Consider the following 18,060-nt stretch of genomic DNA (forward strand, 5'->3'; position numbering starts at 1 on the left):
TGTGTGAGAGAGAGAGAGAGAGAGAGAGGAACCCTCGTCCATCGTCGGGCTTTCCCAGCCTCCCAGCGCCGAACCTTTGACCCCAAAACACATCGACAGCTGGGCTGGTGACATCGGATCTGTGTTTGGGTTGTCTCTGCTTTGTCCGGCCTGCCACTGTGTGCGTGTGTAGCCAAGCGAAACCGTGCACTGTGGGTGGCTGTAGAGCAAGATGTGTGTGTGTGAGAAACAGAGAGATAAGACATACCAGCATCAGCAGCACGTCTCCCTCTCACAGTAACCTGTTTGTCTTCTGTTTTCCCAGATTTTCCACGCCAACACAGACCCAGCTGAGGTAGTTCTGAACCGGGTCCCACAGCCAGTGTTGGCCCGGTTTGTGCGCATCCGACCGCAGACCTGGAGGAACGGCATCGCCCTGCGCTTCGAGCTCTACGGATGCCAGATTACAGGTGTGTGCGCAGGCGTGTGTGCATCACAAGGTTGCGCTTTTCTCACCTTGATTTTTGCCAGAACAAAGTCGACTTTGCCAGAATCACACTCTTACAGTTTGACTGAGCGGGAACAGTTTTCTGCCGCACTTCTGTGGCATGTTGTGGTCTGAAGCCCAGTGTTGTGCATGTTAACACTTTATAAGCGCAAGCTGAAAGTTCAGTTCGCACAGAATAAAATCAACTAGTTTTCATTCATCTCGTCTGCATGTTTAACAGCTTCCCCATTTTTTGTTTTTTAACTAGAGCTGTTCTCGACCCCGACTCATTGACTACGTTTACGTCCACACAAATATTCCTCTTGCCAGCTTACAGTCAGTTCTGTGTGTTTTCATGGATACATTGTACACAAACCAAAGATCCCCCCCCCCCCTTTGCACCGTTGAACAAGTCATCCAGTGGAAGCAAAAATGGACCAAAAAATCCCATTTTGACGCAAATAAGCAAAATGGCGCTTTTAAACATTTTGATGTAATAAACGACTTGTTAGGGCACGTTAATCAGAGTACACATGGCTGCATATAAACGGGAATGAAATGTGATAGAAGTAGTGTGTTTTTCAAAATAAGGACAAAAAACAGAATATTTTGGGCATGTAAACATAGTCATTGCCACTGCCCACTTCTCAAGCTAAATACTTTTTTTTTTGTACTACTATATGTAGTTTCACAGACACTACTTTTAAACAACAACAAAAACCTATGTCAGCGCATGTTTTACCACTTAAAAAATGTTGCAGAGTGAAAAAGAGGTGCAGTACAGTTAAACTGTAGATGAAATGGAAATTTAATTTAGCCCGCACGATCCACATTATGTAAAAGCTCAAAATCGTAAAATCTAAAATTCATATCCTTTGAGCGAGTTGGTACACACTCCACCATTGGCTTGAATACAGTAGCCAGAGCTGAATGATGTATTATAATGTCAGTTCTGCAGAGCACGCAATTTACAGAAGCAGTGAAAGTAAAGAAGGTTTTACTCTTTGTTGATGATTTTTTGTAATCATCATTCACTCGCATGTATTATCTAAGACTGGCCGCCTGCTTCAGCTGGATGTGTCGTTTTAAATTCATGCCAATGTGGCTGATGTTGACTTGTTTTTTCAGACCCAGCAGGAACAATTTGCATATAAATCTGTAATAATTTGTAGATAAAAGTCCTCCAAATATCCATATGACCTGGCTTCAGCAGGACCGGCTGCAGTTGTGTTGTGTCGGCATGCCAGGTGCCATAAATGAGGGTTATTTGGATTAACTGTTGGGAGAGTGGACGATTGTCACGCTCAGTTTCATAAGTTGCAAACTGATGTGTTCAGATCACCATTGATCAAAAATATCAGCATGTTCAAACACTGCTGAAGCCTGCCTTAAAACAAAAGACAACAGTTTTGAGTACTAAAAATAAATTTGTTTTAAAAAATAAACTTCAACTGCAAAAAAGTAACACTCTAAATCATAAAACCCAGGAACACACACACTCAAAGGCACACACTGGCTTACACACAGTGCATGTGTGTTTCCACTCTTTCCCACACTCCCTCCTGCTATCTTTTAAACATAGCAAGCCTCGGGCTAATTAAAGGAAACTTTTACTCTATTCTTCCTTCCAGAAGCACCACCAGTCACATTCCCCTCTCTCGACGCTCTCCCACTTCTTCTGCACTCTCCGTCTTCGTCTCCCCCCAGCGACGCCTCTTTTCCCCCTCTCATGGTTTCAGATGCGTTTTTGATGTGTCCTCTTTGCTCTGTGAGCTCGTCTATATTGAGAAATGAGTCGCGATCAATCATTCATGGCTCCCTCTTCGCTCTTACATCAGAAACTGTGATTCGCCGCAGCCTCGACAGCTGCTATTGAAATAACTATTAGCTCTTACAGTACAGGTACATCCACACACAGGCGGCTTCTAAATATAGCCGATGACCTCAAAAGCAGGCGCACCCTCTGAAATGTACACAGACACCACCCACTGGCACACACACACTCATACACACTTCCTGTGCCTTTTATTCATTATTTACATCTCCTGCTTTTGCAGTGACATAACAGCATGAAACTTTGATCTGTGTTCTCTTAAACCGTCAGCACAACTAACATCTCCCCGTCTTCCTCCCCCCCTCTTCCTCTGTGTCTCCTCCTCTTCCTCGAGCTCTCTTTACCTCCCTCCATCCTCCCCTCTCCCACTGTTTGCCTCTGCAGGAGCCTCATCTCAAACATCTTGCTCTCCTCCCAGCTTCCCAGAGCCGTCATCCTCAGCTTTTTTCCTCCACTCTTTCCGCTCTCTACTTCTCTGCCTCCCGACTCCTCGTATTATACCTCTCTTATCCCCTTAATCCTCATTTCTCCCTCTCACACACTCCCTCAGCAAGTTACTTTCAATGATACCCGCTCATCCATATCTGAATGTTTTCATTTCCAAGTGCTTTTGCGTGTATGCTGAACTTTCCCTCACTCGCTGAATGTACTTTCAAAAAATGTGTGCAGCACGTTGAACAGAGAAGCTATTGTCGAGAATATAAAGATGCAGTCACATTTTTTAAAATGTTTGTGTGAGATGTGAAGTGCATGAATGCAAAGCAGGGAAGTTAGCTTTTATCTTTCTAATGGCAGCCTAATTGCATATAAGATGAAGCAATAGTGCTGCGCTACACACATCTCTGCAGACTCCTATCTGCTCCAGTCTGAACTCTTAATGCTCAGTGGCCACTAGTGCAATCCTGTGGTGAAGCTTAACAGCTCCCAGGTGGGAATATGTGTAACAGCGTGAGTGTGTGTGTGAGGTCATCAGCTCAAACTTCTCCATCATGAGGCGAAGGTTAAAGCTCTCTCTGCCTCTTACTCCAGATGCTCCGTGCTCAGACCTGCAGGGCCTGCTGTCCGGCCTGCTCCCTGACGCACAGATCTCAGCCTCCTCCAGCAGGGACATGGTGTGGAACCCCGGGACTGCCCGTCTGGTGGCCAGTCGCTCCGGCTGGTTCCCCGCGCCGGCGCAGCCATTGGCTGGAGAGGAGTGGCTTCAGGTACAAGACAATTTTTATTACATTTATTGGACATTTATACTGTATTTTTCCAGATGATAAGCACCCAGAATTGGGTAGTAGTGAACCACATGTGATTAAACTAATCGTTTAACTTTATTTCGCAGTAGCTTGCTAGTAGTTCAGATTTTCATTGTGATTCCAGTAGTAAAAATACTTTTAATGTATTTTTGTTTTTCATTTTTTTTAACTGCTGAAACTACAAGCAATTTTAGGCCATTAAAGGAAAGAAAATATATATATATTTTTTTTTCTTTATTGTAATTGAAGTATTGATTGTAACTATTTACTAACATGTTCAGATGGAGTTGCCCGATGCTGTGTTAGGAGTTACGTGGCACAATTAGTAATGAGTATATGGTGAATATTAATTGCTTGGTGCAATTCCCCCTCCTGGCAACAAGTTTCTGAAGGCAGTTGTCTGACTAATTGACATTAAGCACTTTTTTAAATAGCTTTATTTCTAAGTAGCTTTAATCAACCAAACTAGATATCTCCCTTTGGTAACTTTGCTGTCGGTTAACTTTTTCCATTGTGAGGTTATTAGTAGCTTAAAAAGCTATGCTTTCAAATGAGCTTTCCCAACGCTGCAAGCACCCATAATAAAATATGATATTAATGTAATAATAAACACTGAAATAAATGCATCTACTGGTTCCCACACTGCATTTTGTCTGTGCAATGGGGTCAGGATTAGTGCTAAATATGCAAGACAAAAAACCAGCAGCAGCCTGTCTGCGGTGTCATTTTTTCAGGGTTATTGTTGTGATATACATAATAAAGATGTCATGTATATGTATGCAACAAGTAGGACCTTAAAGGTCCAGTGTGTGGGATTCAGGGGCATCTGTTGTCAGAAATGTAATGCAATATTCATAACTCTGATTTTATTAGTGTGTAATCACCTGAAAATATGAATTGTTGTGTTTTCTTTGCTTTAGAATGAGCCGTTTATATTTACATACGGAGCGGGTCCTCTCTCATTGAATCTGCTGTGTTATTTCTAAAGTAGTCCAGAAAGGCGAACCAAACACCGGCTCTAGAAAAGGCCATTTGCATTTTTGCACTGGCTGCTGTAGTTTACCTTGGCATGGGAAAAGTTTGAGTTCTGCAAACAGGCTAAAACAAGAAGCATAGCTCGCAATAAAACCTAACCATGTGCTATTCTTTGTTAATGGCCATCCATTTATCTCAATCTGATCGCTGCAGGTGGACCTCGGTGTGCCGAAGACAGTGCGTGGAGTGATCACCCAGGGAGCGAGGGGAGGAGACGCAGGAAGCGGGGCGACCACGGATAACCGCGCATTTGTTAGGAAGTACAAAGTGGCGCACAGCCTGAATGGGAAAGAGTGGAACTTCATCATGGACAGCAAGACGAGCCTGCCCAAGGTGGGGGAGGGAGAAGGATAGATGATAAAATTACGTGTTTCTAAAAACAAACAATCAAGATGACGTTTATACAGGGTTCCCACGGTCATGGAAAACCTGGAAAAGTCATTGAATTTCACAATTCTAGTGTAACTGTGTGGGCAAGTGCCGCATACACAGTGTAGTGCATGCTTTTCCGAAATGGAAATGACATTATGCATCCTTGAAACAGTTTGAAATGTTCATGAAAATTTGTTTGTATTTGTGTGTTTTTGGACAGATTTTTGAGGGGAACACACACTATGACACCCCAGAGCTGCGTCATTTTGAGGAGATTGTGTCCCAGTACATTCGGCTGTATCCAGAGAGGTGGTCTCCTGCAGGAATCGGGATGAGAGTAGAGATACTGGGCTGCGACCTTCCAGGTAGGACACTCTGCTGCTGCTTCTATGACAGGGAATCACTTTATATATGATAATTCTGTGCCCGCACTATTCCAAGCTGAATTATTTGCCACACACTGTAATGAACTGATCTAACCAGAAGTGAATGGACCTTGAGGAAAGGTGGCTCACCAGAAAAGTGCAGCTCGCATTAGATATGCATGAGAGTCATTAGAGCCTGCCCGAGGTGACGCCGAGAGAGGGAAAGTGAAAGCTTGACCCTGAAAGGTTGTGATTTTATTTCTGAGGTTGTTTCACCTGGAAAATCCCAGTTAGTTACAACAAGTGTTTGCATCAGCAGGGTGCGGACGGGGTTCGGTTTAAAGGAATGCGTCCCCAGAGACAGAGAGTGTTGGTTTGTTCACTCTCCAGCCTGGTCTGTTATCCAGATGTGAGGTTGTGCAGGAGGAACACGTTCACCAGCACTCGCACACATATGGACTCTCACTATTTACCACTCCCTCTGTGCCTCAACAGGATGACTATATGGCGCAACATGCACAGCAGAAAATACACCACAGAAGTAAAGAAACATGCATGTATACATTCTCCAGACACTAACTGTGAGTCAGCCTTCATTCTGTGAATGTTTGTGTCAGCATGTGTGCAAGTGCTGATGAAGTTAGCGCATCATCATTATCGTAGGACAGAGTAATAGTCAGATATAATAAAAAGCCACAAATAAAGAAAAAAAAGAAGTGATGAGGCAATCATTTCTGTACAAGTGTGCTTGAATTTAAATGCAGTCCATGAACACATGCTCTCAACACCTGCTATCTGGTCACCTTTTTACACCGCACCATGCGGGCAACGTGTTTGCATTCAGTGTTTGATTAGGTAAAATAATCCTTTATTAGCCCCACAGTGGGTTAAGGTTTGGGGTTAGGTGACCTGTGTGAAGGGGAGCCTCATGACAACAATAAACAGAAACCAAAGACCAAAGACATGAAGAAAGAAATGAAATGAATAAAATAATGATGTTACCCATTGGTTTTTGGATCCATTTTGAATCTTTGAGTTTGGCATTTTGGCTGTTGCCATCTTGGACAGAACTGAACTGTGAAAATGCTAATGCAAATTGTTTTTTTTTCTGCAAGCGAAAAACTGTCTTGAAAAATTAAAACAACAGTGCTTCCTAACCGATGGGTCACAGCCCACAGTACAGTAAACTGATACAGAAATAGCACAAATTGGTGCATAAAAAATCACCAGAATACAGGCAAGTAAAAATTCTGGCAAACAAAAATTTTGAGCGAGGACACCCAAGCGATATATGTTCCCCCAATGTTGAAACAAAACCTATGCCCTTGTTACCTACAATAACCAATGTTGTTGCTGTTGTAGCAACTTGTGAATGAACAGCACCTACCTGTCACTCAAAGCAGCCATACCCGCAATTATGCATAACTTTAGACCCTAATAACATTGAAACAGGAGCGTTATATAAAAATCTTTTTGCTGTACAGTTGTCATGATGTTGACATTGGCTCTAGAGACCAAAACTGTTTTTCGTATCAGGCTGTAAACATGTTTATTTCTGCTGTAAAGTTTGGCATTTTAAGAAGGTGGTCTATGGAAACTGACTCGCTCTTGGAGCCAGCCTCAAGTGGCCATTAGAGGAACTGCAGTTTCTGGAACGGCAGCTTTGGCTTCATTTTTCATGCCTGGAGGTTTCCACTTGGACAAAACAAGAACTCCCAGGTCAGGGGATTTTTTGCAGAGCGGTAATTTCAATCAGATAGTGTGGAGGGTTTGAGGGAAATGTGTGTCAGAAAACTGCTGTTGAGGGTCACACATTGTTCACAGGCCTCCAGAAACTCAGCAGGAATAGCAAACTACTGCTGACATCCTGTAAATCATTCACTTCCTCTAACACGCTCACTTCTTTCTGTCATCTCTTAAGCTAAGCCCTCTTTTGAATTCCTTCTCATTTATAGGATTTAGGAAATTAAATGGATGTATTTTTGTACCCCAAATCGTGTAGTTTAAACATAGCAGCAGCTCCCACAGTGAAGCAGAACGAGGTCTCTCATCATTCCTACACATGGTTGCAGTTCTTTCTTTTCCCACCCTGAGGCCTCAGTGCGTGGGTCCGCAAATGTTTTTAGTTCTTTTTTTTCATTGCTGTGCCTCCTCTCCCTTTCTCTCCTCCCTCTCTCCCCCGTTACTCATCACTTGCACCTCGTTTCCATGCTCTCTGCTGTTGGTCTTCATTCCCTCTGTTTCCCCCGTTGATGCGCAGCTGCCTCACACACACATAAACGCACACACCCACACTACAATTTCTAGTGTACGTACTCCAAAAATGAAAAATTTATGAGCTCAGGAAGGAAATTTTAGAGACTGATCTGTCACAAAAAAATGCAAAGTATCACTTCTTTCCAGGAAGCATCATTTCACTCTTAGGAACTGTGGCTCCCACATGCACACACACACACACACACACACACACACACACTGTAATGTAAATCTCAGGTGTGTCAGCCTCACACTGGCTCTCTGGTTCCTTCAAAACCTCAGTAAATACAGTGACTTTAAAATGGTGACAGATTTCTCACAGTTTGGTCCTGTACTTACCGTAGCTGCTCATATAAGCTCTTTATGTCACTGTCAAAGCATCCTATCCTTTAAAGGCTTATGTGTGTGTGTGTGTGTGTGTGTGTGTGTGTGTGTGTTAACCCTGAGTAAATTGGCTTGATTTCTTTCAAAAACATGGTACAAAGGCAATGAGAAATTAAAGAAGAAATGGCCCAAAAAATTGGAAGAAATTAGTAAAAAGTTACAAGAAAGTTGCCTGAAAAACAACTGACTAAAAAAATGGGGGAAAAAAGTGTAAATATAAAATTATGAGAATTATAGGTATAGGTTTTTCCTAGCTTTTTTCTCCAGACATTTTTTAAAATAACTTTATAAATCTATGTATTTATTAAACCCTTATGTGAGAACTAAACTATTTAAAACATGAGCAAATGGGTTTGATTTCTTTCAAAACATGGGAAGATGACAACAAAAGAAGAAATCACCCAAAAATTAGCAAGAAATTTGCAAAAAAATTTGCAAGAAAATCACCTGAAAATTAGTTTTAAAAAACCATAACAAATCAAAAAAAGAAAAAATATATATTTTTTTTTTAAAATTGCTGAAAACTTATAATTTTGTGACATCATTTTAAATATGTAATTATTTATATAGATTTTCCCTCACATTTTTCTTTTCTCCCTAGTTTTTAAAAATAATTCTTTCAATCAAAGAGTTTCCTGTAATTTGTGGAACATTTCTTACCAAGTTGCTCATTACCTTATTTCCCATGTTTCTGGAAGAAATCGCACCGATTTGCTTACAGTGCAAAGGTTTAAATACTTGTGAAAGCAAGAAAATTGATGAGGCTCCAGGTTTCAAAGGGTTAAACTCACCCAACGAAATATCAAACAATGGCTACTTATCTTTTCCATCATGTTTTCATCTTTTGGGGTGAATGTGTGTGTACGTGCACGCACACACATCCATTTATCTGTGTGTGTGTGTGCCTGGGACTGCCAAGCAGAGATTTACAGAAAAGCTTTCTACATAATTGAAGATTTTTTTTACTCCTCTCTGACATATTGCTGAGTCAGATTCTTTTGGAGGGAGCAATGTCTTTTATGCAGGGAGGCCTTTCCACTGTGTGTGTGTGTGTGTGTGTGTGTGTGTGTGTGTGTGTTGAAAACTAAGCCATGTCTACGTGTGTATTTACGAGCATGCTCAGCTGCGGTGTGTGTTTGTACTTGCCTCCATTATCTATGCCAGCAGTTCCCCTGGGTCCAGTTCTAAGTGTGGGTGTCTCATCCTGTGCATGACGATGACTTGCATCATCACCTGCAGCAGTCAACACATTATGTAAGACAACACTCCGCTGCAGAGAGGACTTTTCCTGCATTGCAAGGCTGCACATGTACAGTAGGCCTGCGTGTGCATACATGGGCCAACTCGCGCAGCTCCATGACATCACACACATCAAGGACAGGGCTCGGGTCAAGGTAGGCAGGTCACATACGTTCACACACATCCTCACATAAACATACGCACCCACACGCAAGTCGCTCCCATTCCCATTGCCCCCGAACACTCCTGTCACACCATGGAAAGGTCAGCACATTTACACTGTGACAAGGCCTGACCTTTCAAAGCATGGATTGCTCAGGAGCCGGCTGGAATCTTAATGGACTCGACCGTGTGTTTTGTGTTTATGTGTCGGACGCACATATGGGTGCTCAGGTAATGTATAGGCCCCTGGTTTATTTTAACACCCAGTCCCAAGACTTAAGTGGAGGGCTGAAAGGTTATACTGGAATAAAAAGGCAAAAACAAGAGGAGAAGGAGCTCAGGAGATGCATTTGCAGTAAGAGAGGTTTGAGGAAGAGGCTCGCTTTCCTTGTTTTTACCTTCCCGGTGGGCCGGCAGCGATAAGAGTCTCATTAGGTAGTTAATGACAAGCATAAAGGACATGACATTAACGCTGGGTGAATGTCAGGAGCCGTCGCCAGCTGTGGCCGGCCCTTTCATGTCTGCCATTTCTCCAGCTGGGGCGCCGTCGCGCTCATTTCCACAGGAAGTTCCTTTAAGCGGATCAATTGTGTATCACACCGCGTTTGTTGCCCCTAGTGCCTTTCATAGTCTTTAAACGATGATGGTTGTCATGCAGAAAGACCAGTAGGAGGCTCTGGTGTTGCCACTAACAGCCAGCCAGCAGAATAAAACGTAGTGATAGATCCATGTGACTTTTTGTGTGTTTTTATTTTCAAACTGATGAGCTGCGTTTCACAGAGAGATCTTCAGGCTATTAAGCCTCGGAGTTGTTTGGGTAGACTTTTAATGAGACGTGTCAGGGAAAGCTAACAGAGCAGTATCGGTATTTTTCAACATGGACTCTATTTTCTCATGTTTTTGTTTCTAAATGACTAATGGGAGCAACAGTTTTTGAAAATGGTCCAGTGTTCAGTGACGGGGCTGCAGCCAGCAGCAGTGAAATAGGCTGCAGTGTAAACACTGCATGTTCCCACCATCAGTTTATGTCCACTAAAGTGTTTGTTTTTTTGCCACTGACAGGTTCAGAGTATTATTATAATGTGTAACGATATATAGATAGGATCCCTACAGAGATGGACCTTTTTGTTAAATCGTAGTTCTTTTTTGTTTAACCAGAAACAGCCTTGAAATCACTATCGGCAAACATCCCAGACTCTCCAGAAATTAACAAAAAAAAATAGTAATATGTGGGACACCCGGTAGTTCAATTGCTAGAGTAGCCCCCCCCCCCCCCCTCAAAACAAAAATTTTCGTTTTTTTTTGTTTTTATAATTTCATAATATTTTTGGGGCTTCCCTTCCCTTTTTTTGCTTTTTCATTTTTTCCCATTTTTTTTTTTTTTTTTCTTTGTTTTTTTTTTTTTTTTATGAGCCCATTTGAAAGAGGCCGCGGTCATATATCTGTAGCTGCAAAAAGAAAAGTGTGTAGCGAAATGACAAAAAACAACAGAAACAAGTTACTATATAAACATGTGTTGTCATTGACCCTTTGCCATGGTTGTACAAAGAGAATCGGAGGCTCACACAGTTTATTCACATGATAAATTTGGATCTTTTGGTTTGAAACGTGACCCAAACCTCTGCGTTAACTCCCACAACACACCAGAGTTGACCCATCTGCTCCTAATAACACAGCGCTTTCTCCCACTTTACATTCCAGCTGCAGCCTGCTCAACATGTGTCAGTTTGTGCGCACATGGGATGAGTTTTAATGAGCAAGTCGCTGGTGTGTTGTTTGTGTTTCTTTGTGATGTATGTACACTTAAATAGATGTTAAGGGCAGAGAGAAAATCATACATTTCACTCCGTGTTTGCTCTCCGTTCTTTCAGTGAGTATGAGTTATAGAGTGAGCGAGACACTTGTGTGTAACACACGATAGCTCACACATGCGCAAAAAAACAGAGCGGGAGACAGAGTGTGTGTGTGCGCTGTATTCTCCCTGACAGCCAGTGAGTAGTCCCAGTCAGAGTGTGATCATCCTGCCCAAGGTCGAGGGGAGTTTGTTAGACACATCCATCCATCAGCCTTAACCCCAGACGTTCTCTGTGTACATGTGAATGTGTGTGACTCTGATTGTGTGTGTATTAGCATGTGGACATCAGCATATTTGAGTCAGTGTGAGGCAGATACTGACGCCTGAGCACCCAGACACAACATGACGGGGGCCCCTTTGGGTGCTCTTGGGCTATCTGTGCCTGCCCTCGCCTGTCTCTGACACTCTGGGTGGGTTGGCCGGATAGAGACAGGAGACGGCAGGAGATAGTTTCAGACCATGACCTCACATTCTCAATTATGACTTTATTTCATTATTTATACAGGGCGCTGAGACAAACTGTTTGCGTGCAGAGTTATGGGTAAAATTGATTCAAATTAAAAGTATATCGACCTCTTAGTGCAATTAAAGGTCCTGTATGTGACAATCAGAGCATTAATATAGCAGCACACTGATATTTGCTATGTGAAGATATAGCTGAGTAATGGCTACGTAAGAAGAAAAAAGAAGTCTGAGTGCTATTGTGACTGATTTATTTCTGTGTATCCCTCATGCTATCTCATCGCCACCGCGCTACACTGTGCTTACACGCCACTTAACATTGGTATTTTGACGGTGGCGTCTCGGAAGCATTGCACCTACCTGCCGGATGTTTTTACTCCATATCAGCCTGCCTTATTGTTGCCTCATATGTAGCCTGCAGACATGACGGTTCTTCATCTAACTCTCAAGAGAGCAAAACAACTCAAACTATAACTTCTTCCAGCTTACTTCCCTGTCTAAATCAGAAGCATATAGGCAGAATGGAGAGTCATAAAAGGTAGAAAAAGACATTATCTCATTACCTGCTGGTCTTTTCTGCCTTTGTTGCTTATCACTTCCTCTCACATCTGTTTTTCCTGCCTCTCCCTCATGTGTGCGGAAGGAGAAATTCCTCATAAATAATCTCTTAAACAAACATTAGTGTGTCCTCTTTACAGTAATCTGACGTCTGATTGTTTCATACACCCACCTTTGACCTGCGTTGTGTTATGTTTATTCCATAGAAACCACCACGCCGGCCGACACCGTCACGCCTACTCTGCCCGCCGACATTGAAACCACCACTGTCCCCGTTACAACTACAGGTGAGTCCAGGCAGCAGAGTATTTTACACGAAAAGAAATAGTGGATTAATGGCGTTATTAGGGAGCAGTAATAGAAAAGATGAAAGCGCTGAATGGCATTATGTAGAGCAGCTGCTTCTTTATCTGAAATGATTTCTCATACCTTTGTGCCCTTTGGCTCTTACTCACGTTTCCTTCCTCGCTGCTCTGCACCTCCACAGCCGCCACGTCTCCGCCATCAGACAGTGTGTGTGACTTTGACCATGGCCTGTGTGGGTGGACGCACGACCCCAACGCTCCTCTGCTCTGGTCCCTGCACAGCAGCGGTGAGTCTCTTCATCAGTCATGTGAAGATTCTGCTCATGACTCAGAGCTGCTGTCTGGTTAGCAGAAAACTCAGAGCTGCTTCAGGAAGTTTTTATGCCTCTCTGCCAGCGATAGCTGTGGACGGTGGTATTATGTTTTTGGATTGTCCATCCTCTGTGTGCACATCACATTTTCTTTAACACTATATCTCACAAATGCATTGAGTGAATTTCTTCAAAGTTGGTACAAACATACACTTGGACTCAAGGATTAACTGATTAGATTTTGATGGTCAAAGGTCAACAGTCAAGGTCACTGTAGCCTTGTCTGTCTTATTCATATGAAAGCAATATCTCAAGAAAACCTTAAGGGAGTTTCTTCAAATATTGCACTAATGTTTTCGTAGGTCAAAGGTCAATTTTCCTGTGACCTCACATCTGTCTTGTTTTCTTGAACCCGATATTTTAAGAACACCTTTAGGGTCACTGTGACCTCATAAAACATGTTTTTGGCCATAACTGAAGAATTCATACACACATAATTATAATAAAATATCACACAAATGTCTAGTAGGATAAAATAATGACATGATGACATTTTTCATCCAAAACGTCAACTTCGCTACGACATCACTACTCTGGCCATTACTCAACATCACAACTCAAAGAGAAGTGGAGACATTTGGTCAGATACTAAACTGATGATGCTAATTTTAGGTGCCCACCTTGAAACTGTGCTGATCGTATATAACTGTTTTGCAGGGAGGAAGACATATTATAACAGTGAACTGGTAAGACTAGTTCTCCATGTAGCATTCATTTGATGGACATTGACCTGAGGGGGTTGTTTTGTTTTAAAATTGGTCTAACATTTAGGATGATTTCACAACAACAATGGAGCTAGCAGCTCAAGTGGACATCACACATGACTTCTTTGCTGCAGAGCTTTTATGTATGCAGCTACAGGGAAAATTCCATTTGGGCGCAGAAAATTGCACAAGCACAAATGCACTGAGTTTATTTTATCACTGAGTCTAGACAAGACACTAATTAAATGGAGTCATTCTCCCTGTGCATCTTCATTGAGTCCTTTTTTTCAATTTGATTAAAATAATTCCTTAAATTGAGACTGGTCTAATTTAGCGGGCTACATCGTCTGCCAGCCGCGCTGCTCTTTCCAAGCGATTGAGAATGAAAATGGATTGAGGGAGCGAGTGGAGTACGAGACACAGCCGCCATGTCAAGCAGCCTCACACGCGACATGTGACACGCGCAAGCTCGCTCGCCTCTGTGCATCTCGGCAGGAAGGGGTTAAGACCCAGTAGCTCCAATTAAGTTCAGAGCAGGAGATTCCAGCGACGAGCGGTTATTCCCAGCCGTCCGTTCCTGCAGGCACATCCCAGATGATGCTGTGTAGACTTCCATCTACTTAGACATTCCTTAAAGAAATAATTATTCATTTTCCCTTCATACACGCCCGCGGATCAAAAGTACAGCTTTTGGCGTGTTATTAAAAACTATAGAGGATGTATCCTGCTGGGTTCAGGAGGAATTTTTTTGCAGCACTATTTATAGCAGGGAGTTAGGGATTGTTATCCCAACCTTGTTTTAAAATTCATTGGTTTTGAGCAAGTCTCCATGAAAGATTCAGCATCTCTCCAGCTGGAGAGAATTAAACACGAGCTTCAGCATGCCCTCTTTCTTGTCAAATTTGTGATGTCACCTGGGTCATGTTCAGCGGGCCTCACAGCAAAGGTTCCCTGAAAGCGTGACCGATTTAGGTCAGAGTCGTTTTGACGGGGGGGCTTCAAAGCAGCGTCTTTCATCACCGGCCGCATTGGAAAGGTTTGCTTAGATTAGTGAGGTTGTGGCTTTCATGTATGGAGTACCATTTCGAGGCGTTTTGACACGCCACGCCAGCCTTTGATTTTTCCCGCTGATGTCAAAGGTCAGAAATCCCAGCCAACACTGGATCATTATTTCACTGCTATCAAATCGCGGTTTAATCCTCTGTAGAGTTCCTCTTTCTCATGTGATCTCCTCACCTCCTGACCCCAGTCATGAAACCAATTATTAGGCACAGAGATGGAATTATCTGTCATATACTGTGTTATTTGGCTTAATATCCCCCCGCTAGTAAAATCATGCTAAATAGGCTTCATAGATTGAATCCTTGTTTGCTTCTCGCTGCAGGAGACCGCTGTGAAATGGATTAATAATGCTCTGTTGTGCTGCGTACAGCGAGGCAGTCTCGATTATGAGCTGTCTGGCGAACAAGAGGCACAACAATGGGGGGCTCGCTGTGAGGCTGAGACGGCGGAAGAGGCTTTGGTGCACACATCAAAATGTGCGATAAAGCACCTCGCAGAGTCACAAATATGTTTCACTGGCCCGTCCTCTATATCCACACAGTGTAAGAAAACAGTGTCATGTGGAGCAAAGGGAAGCACACACACTCATTCCAAGGCTGCGAAGGGCCAAGGGACATACTGTCACACACACTGTCTGAAGTGTCACACACAGGCGAGTCTGGGCGTATGGCGGGCAGAGGGGAGCTGTCAAGTCGGAGGAAGATTTGTCCCTCCAGATACTGCTTGTCGGATCTGCTGGAAAGGCCGCACACACGCGCGCGCGCACAGCGAAAGGTTATCGACCCAGTCACTCAATAACTTGGCTGCGCTAAAAACACACACACTTTCTCGCTAAATGCTACTGTAAGGCGCTTTGGATAAAACAAAAATGTTGTTGTTTAGTCCAGCTCCCACGGTATGAGTCAATTTGTAATGTAAAGCCAAAGCTCAGGATTTATGTGCTTCGCTGTACAATCCGATCATACAACCAGAGTGCTCACAGTGGGTCACAATCATGAAATGTCAACAAATCTGTGAGTAGATCTGCACATAAAACACCTCAATACTAAAAACCTACACCGGCTTCATGAGCGCTGCAAAAAACTCGGATTTGAGCATAGGCACATAGGAAAGAAAAACTTTGCAGATGCTTAGATTGAAGTTATTTTGAGTTGAGTTGAGAACAAATATTCTATTTAGTAGTAGTTAGTAATGGTGTGACACGGACAGATCCACTGAAGCAGTCAACAGCAAACTCAGAAACACACATATTAAATTGAATTAAATAACTCATTCACATTTTAAGAAACCTAATCTCAAGCTTGTTCTATTTGTCAACTAATTTAGCTAAATAACTTGGTTACATAACATGCAGACCTGATCAAGAGAAAAGTAAAGTAAAATATTATATTTCCCAGATCCTCTCCATAATGTTTTCAAAAATTTTGAATAACAATCTGAGCCTGTCAGTGGCGAAAACAAGCAGTTTCAGGGGCCGTTGACATGGGAAAGGTGGACCATCTCTAAATGTTATCATATGAACGCAGAATTTTTTAAAACGCAAAGGAAAGACTTCCGTTTTTGGTAGGGCTGTTCTCGCCTTGATGCTGCACATTGCTCAGAGTGGTTACATTGCAGCCTTTTTCTTGGCTGCAGCACTCTCTCAATACTTGATCAGTTTTACAAAATGTTGTATTTGTTAAGCAATAGTAGAGTCCCATGACACGTATAATAACTGTACTTGTTTTTGCCACTGAGCAAAAATAAGTACCTTGTACATTTACTGTGCAATATTGCTCCAAGTTGTTACACTACAGCCTGTTTTGCAGCTGCCGGCTGAGGCGCTCTCTTACAGTACTGGAGCTATTTTAAAAATTGTAGTTCCCATTAGTCACTTTGACATAAAAACATAAGAAAATAAGGTCCAGGTTGAAAAATACAGAAGTTTCTCTTTAAAGGCAAATCTTGTGGTGTCACGAGGAAACAAAAACTAAAACAGACACACACTCTGGAAAATACCTTTTTTTCTTTGCCTGAGAGTACTTTTTTCCCTACTTGTAAGACAGAAAGGCCCAGAGTTGCTCACACACACACACACACACACACACACACACACACACACACACACACACACACACACAGAGTTGTACATGATAAAGCAGGTGATTTAATCTGCAGATTGTTGATACTGGACATTTTCCCACCGGGCCCACTTAAGAAATTCTTCACCAGACACCTCTGTGAGTCACTCTCTCACACATTTTTCTCTCTCTCTCTCACACACACACACACACATACACACACACACACAGTCAGACATACTGTAGACTCACCGATCTCTCACAATAGAATTCATGTCGGAGTCCTAATTTGCAAACTAAACATCCTCTGGTGTAAACAAATGGAGTGGCGTGCGTTTTGTTGGGCTCTTCCGTTGTTTAAGTCAATCACCTGGGAGGGAATGAAGAGAAATAGTCCCCGAGGGGTCTTGGCTGGAGTCCGGGTAGCGCTCTGTGTGAGAATGACGCTCTCACTGCCCCTATTCTTCTCTGTGTTTATATTTGTCATTTCCCTATTGTTTGGGGTGACTATTGTGCAGTAGCGATCCCGTTCCTGTTAGCAAATGGTGATTCATTTCTGTTTTGTTTGAGGTATCTGTAATTATGTGAAAACATACTGTACATGTGTGCATATGGATATTCATGTGTCTCAGTCCGCTTGTACGTGCAAACAGGGATGATTTATGATTGTAATTGTGCGACTGTGTTCTCACACTGTATGTGTATGTGCTGCATTCGTGCCCCACAAACCAGCAGCATTTACAGTGCATATCAAAAGAGGAAACATCCTTCAAATTTCTGAGTTTTTGTCGCCTCCAGGGCTGAAATGGAAACCCATTAAATCAGGCCTTTTTTTCCCTCTTTGGTTTGACTGTAGCAACCAGCAAACTCAAGGTTAAAACAAGGCTCTGCTCATTTCAGACAGTGTGTTACAAATACTCAAACAGCTTGGTTGCATATTGTTGCTGTGAAATTTTTCATGAGGTTTTATTTTATTTTATTTTTTATTTGATCCGATGTATTCCTGAGTTTATCGTATTAGGCTTAAACAGTTTCATATGTCCAAAGTTTAGAGGGTTTTGGAAACCCGTCTGTTTTCAAAGCACGGAAGTTTAAAACAGTGTGTGTGTGTGTGTGTGTGTGTGCTGATGTTGAATTAATTGTTTTGTAATTCACAAGTCAGTCTCAAGTCTTTGCTGTCAAGTCTCCCAAGTCAAAACAGACAAGGTGAAAGGTCCAAGGTCAAATCCTAAATTAAGCCCCAAGTCAAGACAGGCAAGTCCCAGGTCAAGTTCCAAATCAAGACAGAAAAGTCACAGGTGAAGGCTGAAGTCAAGTCCTAAATCA

General features: G+C 42.6%; 1 protein-coding gene across 1 annotated transcript in view; it reads left to right on the forward strand.

The window, feature by feature from the left end:
• nrp2a (neuropilin 2a) overlaps positions 1-18,060 on the forward strand; it is an 87,116-nt gene that overhangs the window by 54,422 nt on the left and 14,634 nt on the right. Inside the window, exons 8-13 of the mRNA XM_042512909.1 lie at positions 305-449; positions 3,330-3,505; positions 4,733-4,912; positions 5,172-5,316; positions 12,439-12,519; positions 12,720-12,824. Coding sequence (XP_042368843.1) covers positions 305-449; positions 3,330-3,505; positions 4,733-4,912; positions 5,172-5,316; positions 12,439-12,519; positions 12,720-12,824 — 832 coding nt within the window. The remainder of the gene's footprint in view (positions 1-304; positions 450-3,329; positions 3,506-4,732; positions 4,913-5,171; positions 5,317-12,438; positions 12,520-12,719; positions 12,825-18,060) is intronic.

The sequence above is a fragment of the Plectropomus leopardus genome, chromosome 24 (genome assembly GCF_008729295.1).
Source record: "Plectropomus leopardus isolate mb chromosome 24, YSFRI_Pleo_2.0, whole genome shotgun sequence".
In the NCBI taxonomy this organism is placed as follows: domain Eukaryota; kingdom Metazoa; phylum Chordata; class Actinopteri; order Perciformes; family Serranidae; genus Plectropomus; species Plectropomus leopardus.